The sequence below is a fragment of the Centroberyx affinis genome, unplaced genomic scaffold, assembly GCF_046629955.1.
Source record: "Centroberyx affinis isolate AG114_WGS23_722 - 3 ecotype Tasmania unplaced genomic scaffold, CSIRO-AGI_Caff_v1 ptg002144l_1, whole genome shotgun sequence".
In the NCBI taxonomy this organism is placed as follows: domain Eukaryota; kingdom Metazoa; phylum Chordata; class Actinopteri; order Beryciformes; family Berycidae; genus Centroberyx; species Centroberyx affinis.
The window spans coordinates 58,295-73,784 of NW_027280462.1; the positions used below are offsets into that span (position 1 = coordinate 58,295).

The 15,490-nt window shown below is 39.4% G+C and overlaps 3 protein-coding genes across 3 annotated transcripts; all 3 read left to right on the forward strand.

The window, feature by feature from the left end:
• The first annotated feature begins 1,233 nt into the window (after positions 1–1,233).
• Positions 1,234–2,921, forward strand: hoxd11a (homeobox D11a). Its single transcript, XM_071531860.1, has 2 exons — positions 1,234–1,855; positions 2,606–2,921. The coding sequence occupies exons 1-2, from the start codon at positions 1,249–1,251 to the stop codon at positions 2,839–2,841; spliced, it is 843 nt and encodes a 280-aa protein (XP_071387961.1). The 5' UTR covers positions 1,234–1,248; the 3' UTR covers positions 2,842–2,921.
• A 4,361-nt stretch (positions 2,922–7,282) lies between these two features.
• Positions 7,283–9,206, forward strand: hoxd10a (homeobox D10a). The gene is given in 3 exon segments (XM_071531859.1): positions 7,283–7,330; positions 7,332–8,079; positions 8,932–9,206. Coding segments are annotated over 3 exon segments (1,071 nt in total).
• Positions 9,207–11,597: 2,391 nt separating this feature from the next.
• hoxd9a (homeobox D9a) lies at positions 11,598–13,350 on the forward strand. Its single transcript, XM_071531870.1, is given in 3 exon segments — positions 11,598–11,615; positions 11,617–12,175; positions 12,778–13,350. Coding segments are annotated over 3 exon segments (822 nt in total). The 3' UTR covers positions 13,023–13,350.
• Positions 13,351–15,490: the final 2,140 nt, after the last annotated feature.

A 15,490-nucleotide genomic window follows, 5' to 3' on the forward strand; every position in this document is an offset into this window, starting at 1 on the left:
CTTTGTTTGTGCAATAAAATGATTTGGGTGCAGAGGCTTGTTGGTGAATGCTTGGTGGACATCACCTAGACCACAGACGGTCAAAGCCAGTTGTTTTGTACTTGGCAATGCAGTGCATCGGTTTGCTTAGTCAATCATATGTGCAGCTGATTTTTAGACTATATTTTTGTGAAGATTATGTGCCATCTAAAATCAACGATGCTGCAACACCGTGGGCTGTTTTATTTGGATATTTTAAAACCCGTGCTTCTGCAGGGGATATTAAGGTAGGTCAAATTACAAGTTGGAACACGCAGCAATTAAGATTTACATTTCTAATCCAAATTGCCACGAGTTTCTATTTTGCTAGGTTTCTAATCCAAAAGTGAATTAGTTTGGATGCTTTTTAGTATACAGAGTTTCTTATAGCTTGGGTTACCTAAACTGGAGCTTTTTACGCAGGCTGTAGGCCTCGAGGCTTGTCTGGCAGTGAATTCAAGCATCTTCCACACTGGCTTTTGTTTGCATAGGTTTAATTCTCTCCACCCTCAATTTTCTATCTAGTGATTATAGGCAGTGATGATCTAAATTTAATTTGCATCCAAAACTGATTCAAATGTTTATTAATCGCCTGTGAATGAGATTAGATTGATGTAAAGTTATGATCAACTGCCCAAATGTGCAAGCTGCCCATTTAACCGGGTAGTAGCAGTGCAGGCACGGTGGCCTTGGTGGCCATTCCTCCAAGTTCTGTTTTAAGTGTGGAGGTCAACTTCAATGCTTCCAACCTAACTGTTGCTACAAACTCACGATGCTTATACTCCAAACAGAGCAAAATACACGGATGAATACATATGAGCGTGTGTGGCTGCCACTGCATGATGAAGATTATGTTGCAGTAAACCTTTCAATGATAAATATTCCAGCGGTGGTTCACAAATTTCTTTTCCGTGAGCTATAGGACAAGACGACTAGAGAGGAGTTGCCTCTGCAGCCTGAGAACCAATGAAGTCTCTTGCATGCGCCCACATGAGTTTCTCTGGACAGTTTTTAATGACTGATATTGATGTATGGTAATTTCTTTGCCGGATCACATGACACAATTACCTCAAGAATCGATCAAGATGAATTGCAGGTCTGCCTACGTTTCCGATTTTTTCTCCCTGGCGGGGTCTTTCCACACGCCTATGGTGCAATAGATGGACAAAGTTTAACACAGTCAAGCTGCCAATTCCTTTCCTCTATTGCTAAGGGGAAAAGGGGAGAGATATGACGGAATACGATGATCGCAGCAACTGTGCGTCAAATATGTATTTACCGAGTTGTACTTATTACGTTTCGGCGCCTGATTTTACATCAGTCTCCTCCTTTTTACCGCAGACTACTTCGTGTCAGATAAATTTCCCTTATTCTCCCAACATAGCCCAAGTCCAACCTGTTCGAGAAGTCGCTTTCAGGGATTATGGACTGGACCATCCCAGCAAATGGCACTACAGGGGCAATTACGCGTCTTACTACTCAGCGGACGAGATAATGCATCGGGACTTAATCCAGTCCTCGAGCAGCAGGGCGGATGTGATATTCAAAAACGAGTCCTTGTACGGCCACCACGGAGGGACGAGCTCGCCGTGCAATTTCTTCACCAATGTTGGCCGAAATGGAGTTCTTCCTCAGGGCTTCGACCAGTTTTTTGAGACTATCAACACGGACAAGCCCAACCCTGAGCTCCCCAAACAAAAGACAGACTCTGCTGTCCCGGGAGATGCTGCAAATAACAATCAGACTTCAACCAAACCAGAAGAGTCCAAACCAGACCCAACCGAGAGCATCGACGAGGATTCATCCTCCAACTGCGGCGACAAGAACAACCAACAGAGTAGGTGTTTTTCTCATTGTACAGGGCATAAGGTGTGTAAGGTAAACCATTATAGACAATGGAGTGGCTGGATAGCACTATATGTCCACTAGCATGTCCGTCTAGGTTTATATGCCTCTTTATAAGCATGCAAAAGCTTTTATATCCCTATAAGATTTACTTTACGGTTGTAAAGGTATTTACAATGGGAAACAGTTTAAGTAACCCGAACTTGTTGTGTTCCTTGTGTGTTAATAGTATTGATAGTTTGTTTAATCACGGGAATTGATAGCTATTGATAGGTTTCTTGAGCTACACTGGCAAAGACGCAGACAGTTAAAGAGAATCACAGAATCAGGTTTTAGCTATTAGAGAAACTTATATAGGCTATTGTAGTGCATTCTATACGAATAGACTATATCAGCATTGTGAAAGAAAAATATGTAATTTGATAACCTACCTTCAAACCCTACCTTATTCATAAAAATCAGTTCAGTGAAGTTCATTTCAATGCAAATCTCTCAGTTGTTGCATTGTTGGGCGCGCGTGTGCGTGTGTGTGTGTGTGTGTGTGTGTGTGTGTGTGTGTGTGTGTGTGTGTGTGTGTGTGTGTGTGTGTGTGTGTGTGTGTGTGTGTGACAGAGAGCCTTTGTGCTGGAAAAAATCAGTTTATTTGTCAACCTGTTAACTGTATCATACTTTTTACCACAACAACTGTTATCACCTGGTGTTCCTTTCAATTAAAAACCTTTTCATATTGTTTCCTTTGCAGGTTCAACAACAAAGTCCAGAAAGAAGAGGTGCCCCTACTCCAAATACCAGATCCGAGAACTTGAACGAGAGTTTTTCTTCAACGTTTACATTAACAAGGAGAAGCGACTTCAGCTGTCCAGGATGTTAAATCTGTCTGATCGGCAGGTGAAGATTTGGTTTCAAAATAGAAGAATGAAAGAGAAAAAGCTCAACCGCGACCGCCTACAGTATTTCACTGGGAATCCCTTATTCTGATATAGCCAATCTGACATGGTGGAACAGATAGACACACACACGATGTGCGAGTAAAATGGGAGCTAAACCCAATATTTTTTACAGACTGGACCCTTCAGCATTTTTTGAACCCTGTCAAGCATTTTTTGAACCCTGTCAAGCATTTTTATCATTCATTTGAAACAATTTAATTTACAAAGATCTCTTGCGTTTGTATAATCAACGTGCCATATTTTTGTGAACAATATACAAGTCTGCTTTTATTTATTTGTGTTCATACCTCTTCGCGTTATTGGCAACACGTATTTCAGCACAGTACAAGCTATGCTATGGAATTATTTATAAAAGTAGGCTGCCTTGTGTATGTGCATTTATAAGACGCATGTGATGTACATTGTGGTGTGAAATAAAGTAGACACGACAAATGGTGTATCATTTTAGTCACGAAACCTTTATCTTACAGGAGCTCGTCAAAGTCTGTTAGGCCGCAAATGTTGCCTGTCCACAGAAAACTGAAATTATATTGGAAATTGTGCGAGGATTCATCAGTAGGGAAGTTTGGCGCATACAGGCCTATATGTTCCCGTTATTTTCTTTGCTTTCTAACACTGGATTGTTTACTAAACCTTGAACCGTCTAGACAGTATAATAAAAGTAGCTGTAAATGTCTAAATAGGGGGCTATTGGACCTTTGGTGTCCCATCCCCCAGACTACAAGAGGACTGAGTCTTTTTCCTGTCTGAAAGTAGTTGACTCCAGGCTACAAATGTTTTGGAGAATTGTACTCATTTCAACGCATTCCCTCTCTATTTAGCTCTATCTGACATCATTTGTAACGCTGCCAGTGTCAGCTGGAAAACAATGGGAGATATAATTTCATATCAGGCCTACAAGCCAGGACCGTCACCTCTCATCTAATTGAATAAGTAAGTCTTTCAGGTAGATCTGCTGCAGTACTACGCGCCCTTATGTTAACCTTAGACGCCCTCTAAATCTGCAAGGACAAAGGTTTCTAAAAAGGCAGTGAAAAAGTTGGTTTTCTTTGTTGAATTAAAGCACGTGAAAAGTTTCCATTGCTGTCTAGCGGGGATTAAAGCCCCAAACTGGTACCGCAAAAAGTGAAATAATCAGTGCGCGATGCTTTAATTTCAATACTCTGTTTTCCTCTCTCTTAATTTTGTAAGCAATTGTTGGATCAAGAAAAAAGACAGATTAAATGCATCGGTTCCACTAAACTAGTTACTTTATTGATAATTCATGTGACGACTAGATGATTATTTTCACTTTGGGCCTGTGCAGTTCACCCCTCGTTTCGATGTCCTTTATGAAAAACAGGAGGGGGGGCGGGTTAATTACGTTAATTTGATTCGTGAGCAATCAAATGTACAATTATTCCCCTACCCCAAAAAACGATTACAAAACTGAGATTTCATTAAGCAACCGTTTAAATGTGTTGTCAATAATGGAATATATCAGGCCCATAGAGAAATTACAGAGTCGTTTCCTTCTCATTCTATCCACATGAGGGCAGACTTGTAGCTTTGGTTAACAGGGTAAAAATGCATACTTCAGCCAAATTTAACATGTATCCTTGTCTTGAAAATCAGTCAGTGGGTGTAGGGATAATCCGTTTAACAGAAGTTTTGTTCTTTTATTTTTTTATTTTATTTTAATGGTAACTCCATCTACTAGCCTGAATTCTGTTGTCTTAAACGTGGCAACTTTTTGAAATCTTTAAAAATGTCCCAAACTATCTCAGGGTGGTTTTATATCAAACCACTCAGTAAACAGTTCCTCTGATGAGTTTGTCGCTATTGGTTTTCTGCAGTATCTCATATTTCATTATACTTCCAAGGTAGGCCTATATAGCCTACATGGGATATTGCCTAATTTAAAAGCATGTAATGGGCGGTTTGTTTTATTTGACAGTACAAACACAGGCAATAGCCAACTGAACATAAACATTATTTTTCAGCGTTGAGGACTACATGGTTTTCAGTTGAACTGATATAATAGGCTAGTTGTTTTTTCTGGTGTCCTGTAGTTGCAGCATCCTAGTTGCAGGCAGTAAATGGGTTTGAAAGTCATGTTTAAATGATTTCGACGTGACTTGGGAAATTGACATAACCCAATTTTAGTCTTTATTCATAAGACCCTTTAGATGAGGCGATGGAATAACATGTAAACAGTTTTGTCATCTGAACCTTTAATTTCCAGACTGCGATCTTTACCTGTAGGCCACACAAGCTTACATTTCTTTCTTTGTGTTCAAGATATGACGCAGGAGACTGTTATTATTGGCAAAGATCTGCTTCGTATTTCACCTGTTTTTTAACCTGTTTCATTTTTACCTGTTTTAATCATTTTTTCTATGCAGTGCATAATTATTATTATTATTATTATTATTATTATTATTATTATTATCGAAACCATTTGCCGCTCTCTCAAGAGTTGTACCCGGTAGTAGTTAATTTTATAGCCATTCCGCAATCTGTTTGTTTTCCTGTTTTAGACTATTTCATTTGGCAAAATATCAGACACAACATCTCACAATCTGAGCCAGGATTTGCAGGATTTGTTGAATTGTGCAGCCTTTTTTTTTTGAATGTGTGTGTGTGTGTGTGTGTGTGTGTGTGTGTGTGTGTGTGTGTGTGTGTGTGTGTGTGTGTGTGACTGGTTAATTACACCTGATTAATAAAATATATTAAGGATTTTGTTTTTTTCATAAATTTCATACGTCACAGGCTATTCAGAATACTGAGAATATTTTGTAACCAATTATTCATATAGAAAGTAAAATTTGATGTCGCATGCCTTTTAGTTAAATGTTATTTTTCTGCATTTAAATAATGAGATGTGGATAATCGACAAGCGTAATTTCCACGTTATTTAGCTATTTCTGCCATAACCAAAACTAGGTTATTGTAATATATTTTAGTCTTTGTAAATCATGTGTCATTGAGAGAATCTGTATATATGTTTACTTACAGCCAGTTGTAAATATTTGATCTGACAACCATGAAAACATTCAATAACTATATACACATGCTCTCAAATTGTATTATTTTAAGCTTGTCGCCTAAATACCAAAGATATAATGATTGCAAACTGCGTTTTTCTGTATTTAATTGTTTGTTTGTAAAGACCTGTAAAGACCCAGATCTCTGCCACAGCAATTATTGGCTCTGATTGTGGGCCTCTGATTTTGGGTCGATTGATATTTTGAGGCACAAAGTGTTTTTGTTCCTGGGTTTAGCAGGCACAGTAGGTGTTTCCCTTGCACACATTTCCATACCTTGCAGGCTAACACAATGGAGCCCCGAGCAAAATAACCCCTGCTAAAAAAGGCATTATTTTGAACTTTACACTTGAACATCTTATCTGAAATACACCAGTGACTACAACATGCAAATAAAGATATTGTGCTTTATGATTTGTGCAAATAATAAAGGACGATTTTCTATATGTCTGTCTTAAGGTGAATTTATTTGACAAAAGAAGTCTTGCAAGAACAATACATTTTAGCCTATATACATACACAGAGTTTATGGCAAATCCTGTTCATTTAGATTTGTGAAATGTTGACCCACATTTTACTTTCTACAGTTGCCTTATTTGATTGTTGATATCTTTCAGGAAATCTAAATAGGCCTAGGTGTTGTCTGGCTATCGACTGGTTTGGTCCTGTATAATTACGACAATGAAGCTTAGTTCAGCTAAATTCCTATGCAAATTGTAAAAAACGGAAATGCAATCAGTGCAGAATTAATAGTGAAACCAATAGGCTACATTTAAATATAGGCCTAATCATCAGTAGGCTAATTCTTTTTTTATTCAAAGATATTTGGGAGAGTACTTACAAAATACAGTTCATATGGGCATAAAGTCATGTGAATAGTTCATTTCATCATCAAAAACTAAATAAAGAAATGGCATTAAATTAAATAGAGCTGGTTACATTCTTTTAAATAGGCTGCAGTTGTCGCCTATGCGCAATGTAGGCTGCACACACGCGCGCGCCCATGCACACAGACACACACACATATACACACTCTCTCACACACACACACACACACACACACACACACACACACGAAAGGCATGTTGTGCGGATACATTTCACAGTTTTGGCTGTTGAATAGCCCTTCTGTGAAAGGTGCAGTTGAAAGTGAACTATTTTCGGATATGTTGGGTGTCATTTAGATCTGATTCCTTTTATTTTGGGAAACTCTAAGTATAGCCTATATGTGCTCGCGATGCCTCTTTGTGAGTCTCTAAACCAATTTCAAGTCCGTGTTGTAGGTGTCGCTGTTGACCACGTCTGCATCCGAGGTATGAGTCAGTGAGTCTGTGTGTGCAGGGAGAGGAGGCTGCGTCTCAAGGCCATTTTCAAATCTCATTGGTGGGCTTGTCATGTGGTCGGGAGGCATCCTGACTTACACGGAGATTGTTTTTCCTAGATATGTCAGCTTACAAAGGACATCTCTCTCCTCTATAGAACTTAACCCCAAAAAATGTCCTTTCCCAGTAGCTCTCCTGCGGCAAACACCTTTTTAGTGGACTCTTTAATTGGTGCTTGCAGGACGGACAGCTTTTACTCCAACAGCAACATGTACATGCCGTCTGGCTCAGAAATGGGAACTTACGGAATGCAAACCTGTGGACTCCTGCCGTCTTTCGGCAAAAGAGGGGAGGTCAACCACCAAAATATGGGCATGAATGTCCACTCGTACATACCTCAAATAGATAACTGGACTGATCCGAATAGACCCTGCAGAATAGAGCCGCCCAGCCAGATGTCAAATTGTACATTTTCACAGAGCATTAAGGAAGAGAGTAACTGCTGCATGTACTCCGATAAGAGAGTACAAAAAGTCAGCTCGTCAGAAGTCCCCGCATATCCTAACATTATTCCTGAGTCTTGTCCAGTTGATGGCCCTGAGATCCCTGTTCCGGGCTATTTCAGACTGAGTCAAACGTATGCGAGTGGGAAGCATCAGGAAAACTACTGCCATGAGACGCCGAGCCCAAACCCAACACTGATGCAGCTCAACCGGGTCACTCCCAAATCGCAGTCGTCGTCATCTTCTACTTTTGCAGAGGTGGATAAGAAAGCTGAAGATGTTCCGCAAAACCCCGAGACCTCAAGGACACCCGTGCCCATAGAAAGTCCAGATCCCAAGTCCAGCTCGGAGGAGAAAATCTGCTCCATTGAAGCCTCTGTCTCCAGCCCAGAGTTGCCACAGAAGGAAGGGAAAGGTGGGTTGCCTACAATAAAAGGTTTTTATCGTGTGGCGCTGTAATGCGAAGGCTCCAGCATCATAAAACCCAGTATAAAACACAAACAACCCTAAAGTCGTAATGTTTAATGAGAGCCTTTCTCAGGTTGCAGTAATAGGCAATAGAGAATGGTTTTACCACGCAACAGACATTAGGTGTCTTTTTTCCCTGATATTTTTTAATTAGAATAATTTGCCTTTCTTGAAATTATATTCTTCTATTGCTTTATTTTTAGCAAAGTATTACACCGTTTTCAGACTCCAAAAAGTTAATATAAGTAGCTCAAATTATTCTAAAATTTTGCAAATTGTTGCAGAAATACAAATTGCAATCTCTCTAATGTTCCTTACATTTAGCCTACATTTGAAGCTGCCCTTTATACCTGATGGCCACCGTGTAACACTGGATAGTTTGGTCTGCATGTTAACAAGTTAGGGAACGCTGTAAGCTATAATATGACATAGGTAACTACATTTCAGCTTAAAATTAACATTGGCAACGTAAGCAACTAAACTAGGCTTCATAATTCCTTTAAAAGCCATTGTTATCTGCCATAAAGATAAGTAGAATTCATATAAGGTTTCAAGCTGCATAAAGGTTTCGTCCTGGTGTGCGGTTTGGCTGTTTGGGGCCTAATTTCAATTTTATTTTCCTGCTGATTGCATGTAACCCGTGTAATAACACCCCCTGTATAGCATTTATTTTGGGGAAGCATTTAGTAGCCTATATTGTGTGTTATTTCCCAAAGGTGAAATCCATAGCACCAGGTGAGATGTGTTCACACTGATGCTCACTGCCATTCTGAAAATGTATCTGCTCTGAATTTTACAGACTGCAAGACTGACACGCCAACAAGCAACTGGTTAACTGCAAAAAGTGGGAGAAAGAAAAGATGCCCTTACACAAAACACCAAACCTTAGAGTTGGAGAAGGAGTTTCTGTTCAATATGTATCTGACCCGAGAGCGCCGCCTAGAGATCAGCAGGAGCGTCAACCTGACTGACAGGCAGGTCAAGATCTGGTTTCAGAACCGCAGGATGAAACTGAAGAAAATGAGCAGGGAAAACCGCATCCGGGAACTGACCTCAAATCTCACCTTTTCGTGAGCTTGCATGTATTAGTGTTTTGTTGTCCTTTTCTTCCCCTGTTCAGTTTGATGCTATAGTGGCATTGGACGTTTATCTTCAATTTCAACGAAACTGTGACTGTATGCCATTTTTTTATTACTTTGTGTGGCATTGTGTATTTGTTTTATTTTATCACAGGGTAACACTTAGGTCTTAAATTATTGGAGTAGTAGATATTTTTCCCTCTGCCAGTAGACATTGCTGTTTTATTGTGTCTGAAGATGTCGCAATGACGACCTATTTGGAAAGCATTAGTCTATCTCAGACATGAAAGCACATTTGGTGTCATATAGTGCAAAATTTGTTCTACAGTGAGCGCAAGCCAGTTGCTCAATAGTGAACATGTTTCTATGGGCCTTTAAGTGGCAGCAACCAATGTTAATCTGTGAATCTATTGCATGTTTGTGGCATGTATCCTGCAATAAATAGATTGTCAAGCTATCATGTTTTGTATTTGTTCATCCTGCCTAAGTCTATAATTATCTCTACAGTTACCGGCCTTACGCTTTCAAATGCTACACCTACATCATAGCATTGTGTATAGGCGCTATTTGTCTTGCCCTAGTTCATATAGAGTTATAAGAGCAGGAAAAAGCAAGAATGGAGAGTTGTTCCAAATTGTCGTACTTCAGTGTAAGAAGGTAATGGTATTGCAAAATGATAATAATAATAATAATTCTAATAATGTTCCTTAAGTGTCTCTTATCAAATTATTTCACTGAATATTTACAGCTATTGTTTGTCTTCATCTCAGAATGAGCCTGTGCGTATTTTTTCAAACATTTACCAGCAATAGTTCACTTTTTTAGTTGTAAGATGGTGTGAATTGGTTTGCCTATTGTTAACTGCACTCCAGCTCCCCAAAACGAGTAGTCCAATTGAATATTATAGGCTAATATTTTTTTTGCCTATAACATCAAACGCAAAAATATGCTACTGTCTGAGAATCACGTAGGAATCAGTAGGCCTAATCAGTAGCCTAATAATAAGAGTAGGATAACGGACAATCTCCAGTCACCTCCGCCGTCCGCCTCCCATCTTCCAATGTTTTCGCATAACATGGGTCTACATTGAAGATTGTTTAGAGTTTCTGTGCACAGGCCTACTTCTGTGCATAGTGACAGACACAGAGAGAAAAACAGAGAGAGAGAGGGAGAGAGAGAGAGAGAGAGAGAGAGGCTTAATCAAATAAACATGTTGCTTTATTTTCTGGCCTGCCCGTAACAAAATCGATAGCCTGTACATGGCGGTGTGCAGGATTCAATGTAAATTTTGACGTTCAAGCACAAATTCACAGGCATTGCAAGAATTAGCTCTGCCTTCCCTCCGCGCAATATAGGCCTGGTGCAATGGCCGTTTACTTGTTTGTTTGTTTTTTCTTTTTCAGTATCTGTTAATATAAGATAACATAATGTTTGGTCATTATCTATTATAAGGTAAAATAGAATCGTCAGTCCGATCTGGCTTGCAGGTTTGGCCGATATCTTGGCTATTTCAACTGAAAATGGTTGTTTAGATCAACTGAAGGTCACCAAATTCTGCAGTTATAACACGCAAAAAATAAAGTTGTCATTTTTACTAAAAAATAAAATAACATAGGCTACATTACTCTTATTACTTTTAAATTCCACCTTTCAGACAGCTATCTACAGATGGACTTTGTTTCTCCGAGTCTGTTTTATTAACGGCATGTATATTCACACGCACCTCATAAAAAATTTATTGATACATAAAGCTTATTGCTCTGCTTTGAGTGAATACAATCATTTCACAAATGCTATTTCCTGATTAAGTTTAAAAAATGAAACCTAATCCAGAAAATATGATTCTTCACTGGATAGAAATTAACAATGGATACACCGCAGTGTGAACGGAAATGGCGTCTGTTATTTTACAACATGTTATTACATTTATTTTACGAGGACTCCGTAGTCTATAAACCATTTTACTAGCATTAGGGGTATCATGACGATATTATAAGAGTTTTCTGAAACATCAAGATACAGGGCATCCATGTTGATAGGATGTGTGGGGGGAAATGTGTGTAATAATCCTGTGTGAACTAGTCCGGCATCGTCCTGCAGCCACACGCACATGTATGCAAAACGGAAACAAAGCATTAACATTCATTTGGGCGATTGTTTTCTCCCTCCAGTCACGCCTGATGGGGCTTTTTTATTATTTCTGAAATGAAAAGCTAAATTAAACCTCAGGAAAAAAAAAAATCAGCAAGGGCAGGACTGATTTACTCGCTGTATTGGTAAATATGACCACGTGATCTATGTAACCAATCCCTGTAGATGCAGGCCAGCAAAAATACTATGATTGTTCATAGAGGGACGCTTCCCGTAACAGTGTAACCCTTATTATATGAGTAGGAAGAGATCAAAAAATGTCTACCAGTGGCACTCTCAGTAACTGCTATGTGGACTCTATAATGGGGCAGGAGCCAGATGATGTGTACGGTGCTCGCTTTATTCAGGCTCCACACACGGTGACCCCAAGGCCATCAGGTGCTGGGGACAACGCAGATTTCTCCTCTTGCAATTTTGCACCAAAGTCCGCCGTTTTCCCGTCGTCTTGGTCCTCGGTTCATCCGCAGGGGATTTATCATCCGTACGTGCACCACCACCACCACCACCACCAGTCCCATCTCGCCGCCTCGGACGGCAGATATGTAGGCGTCCGCTCCTGGATGGACCCTATTTCCAACCACGTTTCTTTTTCCGGCTTTCACTCCAGCGGTCGCCAATATGGGACAAAGCCCGAGGTTTTGCCACCGAAAAGCACCGAGTGTGACACGTTGGAAGCGGAGGCTCGACCGGTCGCCGGTGATTTTGCGTGTGGAGTATCCGAGTGTGCAGAAAAAACGGCTAAAGAGCACATTGGAAGTGATCTTTCGAGCCACAGCGAGCCCAAAGAAGAGAAACAACAACAACTTGACCCAAGTAAGTAAACGAAATAGCCAGCCATGATTTACAACCCTAAGAACTGTACGAGCTGGGTGTGTAAAACTGGAGGTTTTACTAACCTATAAAAGTGTCTCGTACTATACCACGACTCGGAAGGGGAAAAAACCCGCCCTAGACGGGTTATTGCAGGGGTTCCCAAACTTTTTAATGTCACGAACCCTTAAAATAGACACACATTCGACCGCTATTCGATACGATTTTGTCTGAGAAGATTTTCTTGTTCGATATAGGCCTAATTTATACAGAATTATATAACTGTCTATAGGCTACTGTTGGTGGGGAGGTATCAGTATCTACAGTAATACCTATGATCGAACTAGTAATCCTTATGCATTCTCTCATTGTACCTTCTTCAAATGAATTGTATTGAGTATTGAAATCAAACTATTCCTAATTTTGATGAGGATCTCCTAGAACCCATTTAAAGACCCCTGGAGGTCCCCGGACCCCACTTTGGGAACCGCTGGCCTATAGCATAGGAAGTCAAATACCCCCAAATTGCAAAGTCAGTGGTTCAAAAACATAATGCACAATCACTCTCACATTTATTTTTACTTTGTATCTCCCCCTTTTTTCAGACAACCCTGCAGCAAACTGGATTCATGCACGTTCAACGAGAAAGAAGCGGTGCCCGTACACAAAATATCAGACTTTAGAGCTAGAAAAGGAGTTCCTCTACAACATGTATTTGACAAGAGACCGACGCTATGAAGTTGCCCGCATACTCAGTTTAACCGAGAGACAGGTGAAAATATGGTTCCAAAATAGGAGGATGAAAATGAAGAAGATGAACAGAGAGAGGAGCAGCAAAGACCAGCTATGAATTACCTGCTGGTGCCATTTCACCCATCTGATGTTTGTACTAAAGAAACCATCAACATAATGAAATTTTGGTCGTTTTTTTGGTAGGAGTTTAAGTAGACAAACTTATTTTATTTTTCTAGACGTCCTAGGTAGCCTATATGAGTGGAAAGGTCAGAATCAATTCATTGGCCAAGTGCATTAAATGTACTGGAATTTGTATTGGTGAGATTGGTGCAGACACAAGCCGAGAACATTATGTCTCCAGCTATCTGATTTTCTCTCTGGCTTCTGTTTTTTTTTACACATGAAACTTGCCTTCATTACATATTGGGGGTATTCAAGCAACTTCACTGATAACCATTTGTTAAGTATCCCCACAGTAGGGAATATGCCTGTGTGTACATTGCTTTTCTAGCTGTTTAGAATTTGGAAATGTATATAAACTGTTTCTCAGACAAACTACTTTGACTGCTTTTTGTGTCATATGAAAAGACGGAGTTACTGCATCAGTAGGCTGTACATTTACCTATTTTCACAAGTGTTTTTAAGACTTGTAATTGTGAAGAAATTGTTGTCCATGAGATGTTTGTAAGGCTAAAAAGCTTTCTGCTACACGCCTGCGTTTTGCTCAGAGACCACGTTAAGTCAGTGTCAGATCTGGGGAAAGGAAAATGTCGATTTTACTCTAAGCATCAATAAATACACTAAGGTGCTATTCTTTTATTAGTTTATTTCTACTGTTTTTACTATGCAATCGCTGGTACAAAGTTATTTTATGTAATTTTTTTTTTAATTCACTGACATTTCACTGACAAAATCGTGCCAGACTCCAGAATAACATTCCCAATTTATTAAAATAAATTCCCTGTAACGGGGATGCACAACGCAAAATCTTAGCTAATTAGAATCATTATTAGACTTAAACTGTTGAGTTTTTACATCTTCTTATTTGCAAAGGAAACAAATTAATCTGTTTGGAGACTCAATGAATTTAAAATGCAATCCAAGACTGAACTGCATTGAAGCCTCTTTGTTGAAGAAGGCTACTGTTTTTGATTTGCACTGGTCCTGTAAGTTCAAAATAGTGGATTTCATTTGAAATGTAGAGGAACTAGTAATAAAGTGTTTACGATTGGGAGAGGTGTTGCGCGGATTTCGAATTTATTGTCCAACTTGTACGTATAATTACTTTAAAGCAGGAAGAAACGCGGTCCAATAAAGCTATAGAAATGGCTAGACGTCTGGCCTAAATGAGTTTATGGGCCAGGCCAGTAATTACACTCTCCTTTGAAACTCTCTTTCTTGGGTGTTTGCGTCTGTTGCTGACAAACAGAAATGTAGACACTTTTCTACAGGGTGTCTGGTCGATGAATGGTCTGAGAGGAAATCACCCCCACCTTAATGGTCACGTTTATTCATCAACTCCATTTCCCATTGATGGGACAAAACTTAACTTTGACTGCAGTCCGATGACATCTTACCTTCAAATCAATTTCATTTTTGTTTAAATAATTCATGAAGAACTTGGCTATGTGTCCTAGTTTTACCCTACAGACTAAAAATATGTTAATTAGAGGGTGAAATACTTTGCAAATTTCTGATAGCCTACGTCTAAATCCTGCAGAATCAAATTAATTAGCTACGGTATTTTTTCCTAAACACATACAGGCCAAAGCTACTGAAGTAGGTTGAAGTCTTATCCATTTACTTTATCTCCAAAGCAGTCACCTTTATTAGAAAAGTCACGAGAGCGCTAGAGGGCGATGTTGTTCTTTTAGAGTCAGTTTGCTATCTACTCACAGTTGGAGATACATAACGGATCTATGGACCATACCGTAATCCATTAATTCATAGCCTATATAATATAACTATAGCCTATGGGCAATCATGTAAAGCGAAAACAAACAAACAAACAAACCCTGAGGATCCTTCATAAAACTGGAGCAATCTTTCAAATTGTCATCCTCAAAGAAAATGTACTCAACAGTCTAATGGGTTTATTTTAAGTCTTTTACAACAGCATTAATAATAATAATCATGATAGATTTCGTCATGATTGTAAAACTGTTCAAAAGTTCGAACAAGGAACTTCTATAACCAGTAGAAAGCATTACAGTCCCAATCCAGGAATTTTGAAGTTTCTTAGATGTTGGTACATACAGATTCTTAAATCTCGTCACAACTTCCAGACCCCACCTTTACTCAAAGTACCAGTCCATTTTCATCTCATGGTTACAGTGATGGGAAAATAAAAAGGCGAGGGGGCTAAACTTACAGTCAAAGCGAACAACAACAAATAGATACTTTCAGAAATGCATTCATTTATAGTTTTCCCCTAAAATAGCCTATCCTCATATAGCCTACTATGAATTCAGATATTGTCAGTCTAAAAAGGTGGGCAAACTGGCTCTAGGTGGATTTACCGTCCAGCATCCCTGTTTAAAGACAAGACCAACATGAACAGTTAACTATAAGACAGCCCTCGTC

Coding starts and splice junctions, on each gene's coding strand:
- hoxd11a (XM_071531860.1), top strand. CDS start 1,249: ATGACGGAATACGATGATCGCAGCAACTGTGCGTCAAATATGTATTTA. Junction 1,856..2,605: donor CGACAAGAACAACCAACAGA/GTAGGTGTTTTT, acceptor TTTCCTTTGCAG/GTTCAACAACAAAGTCCAGA.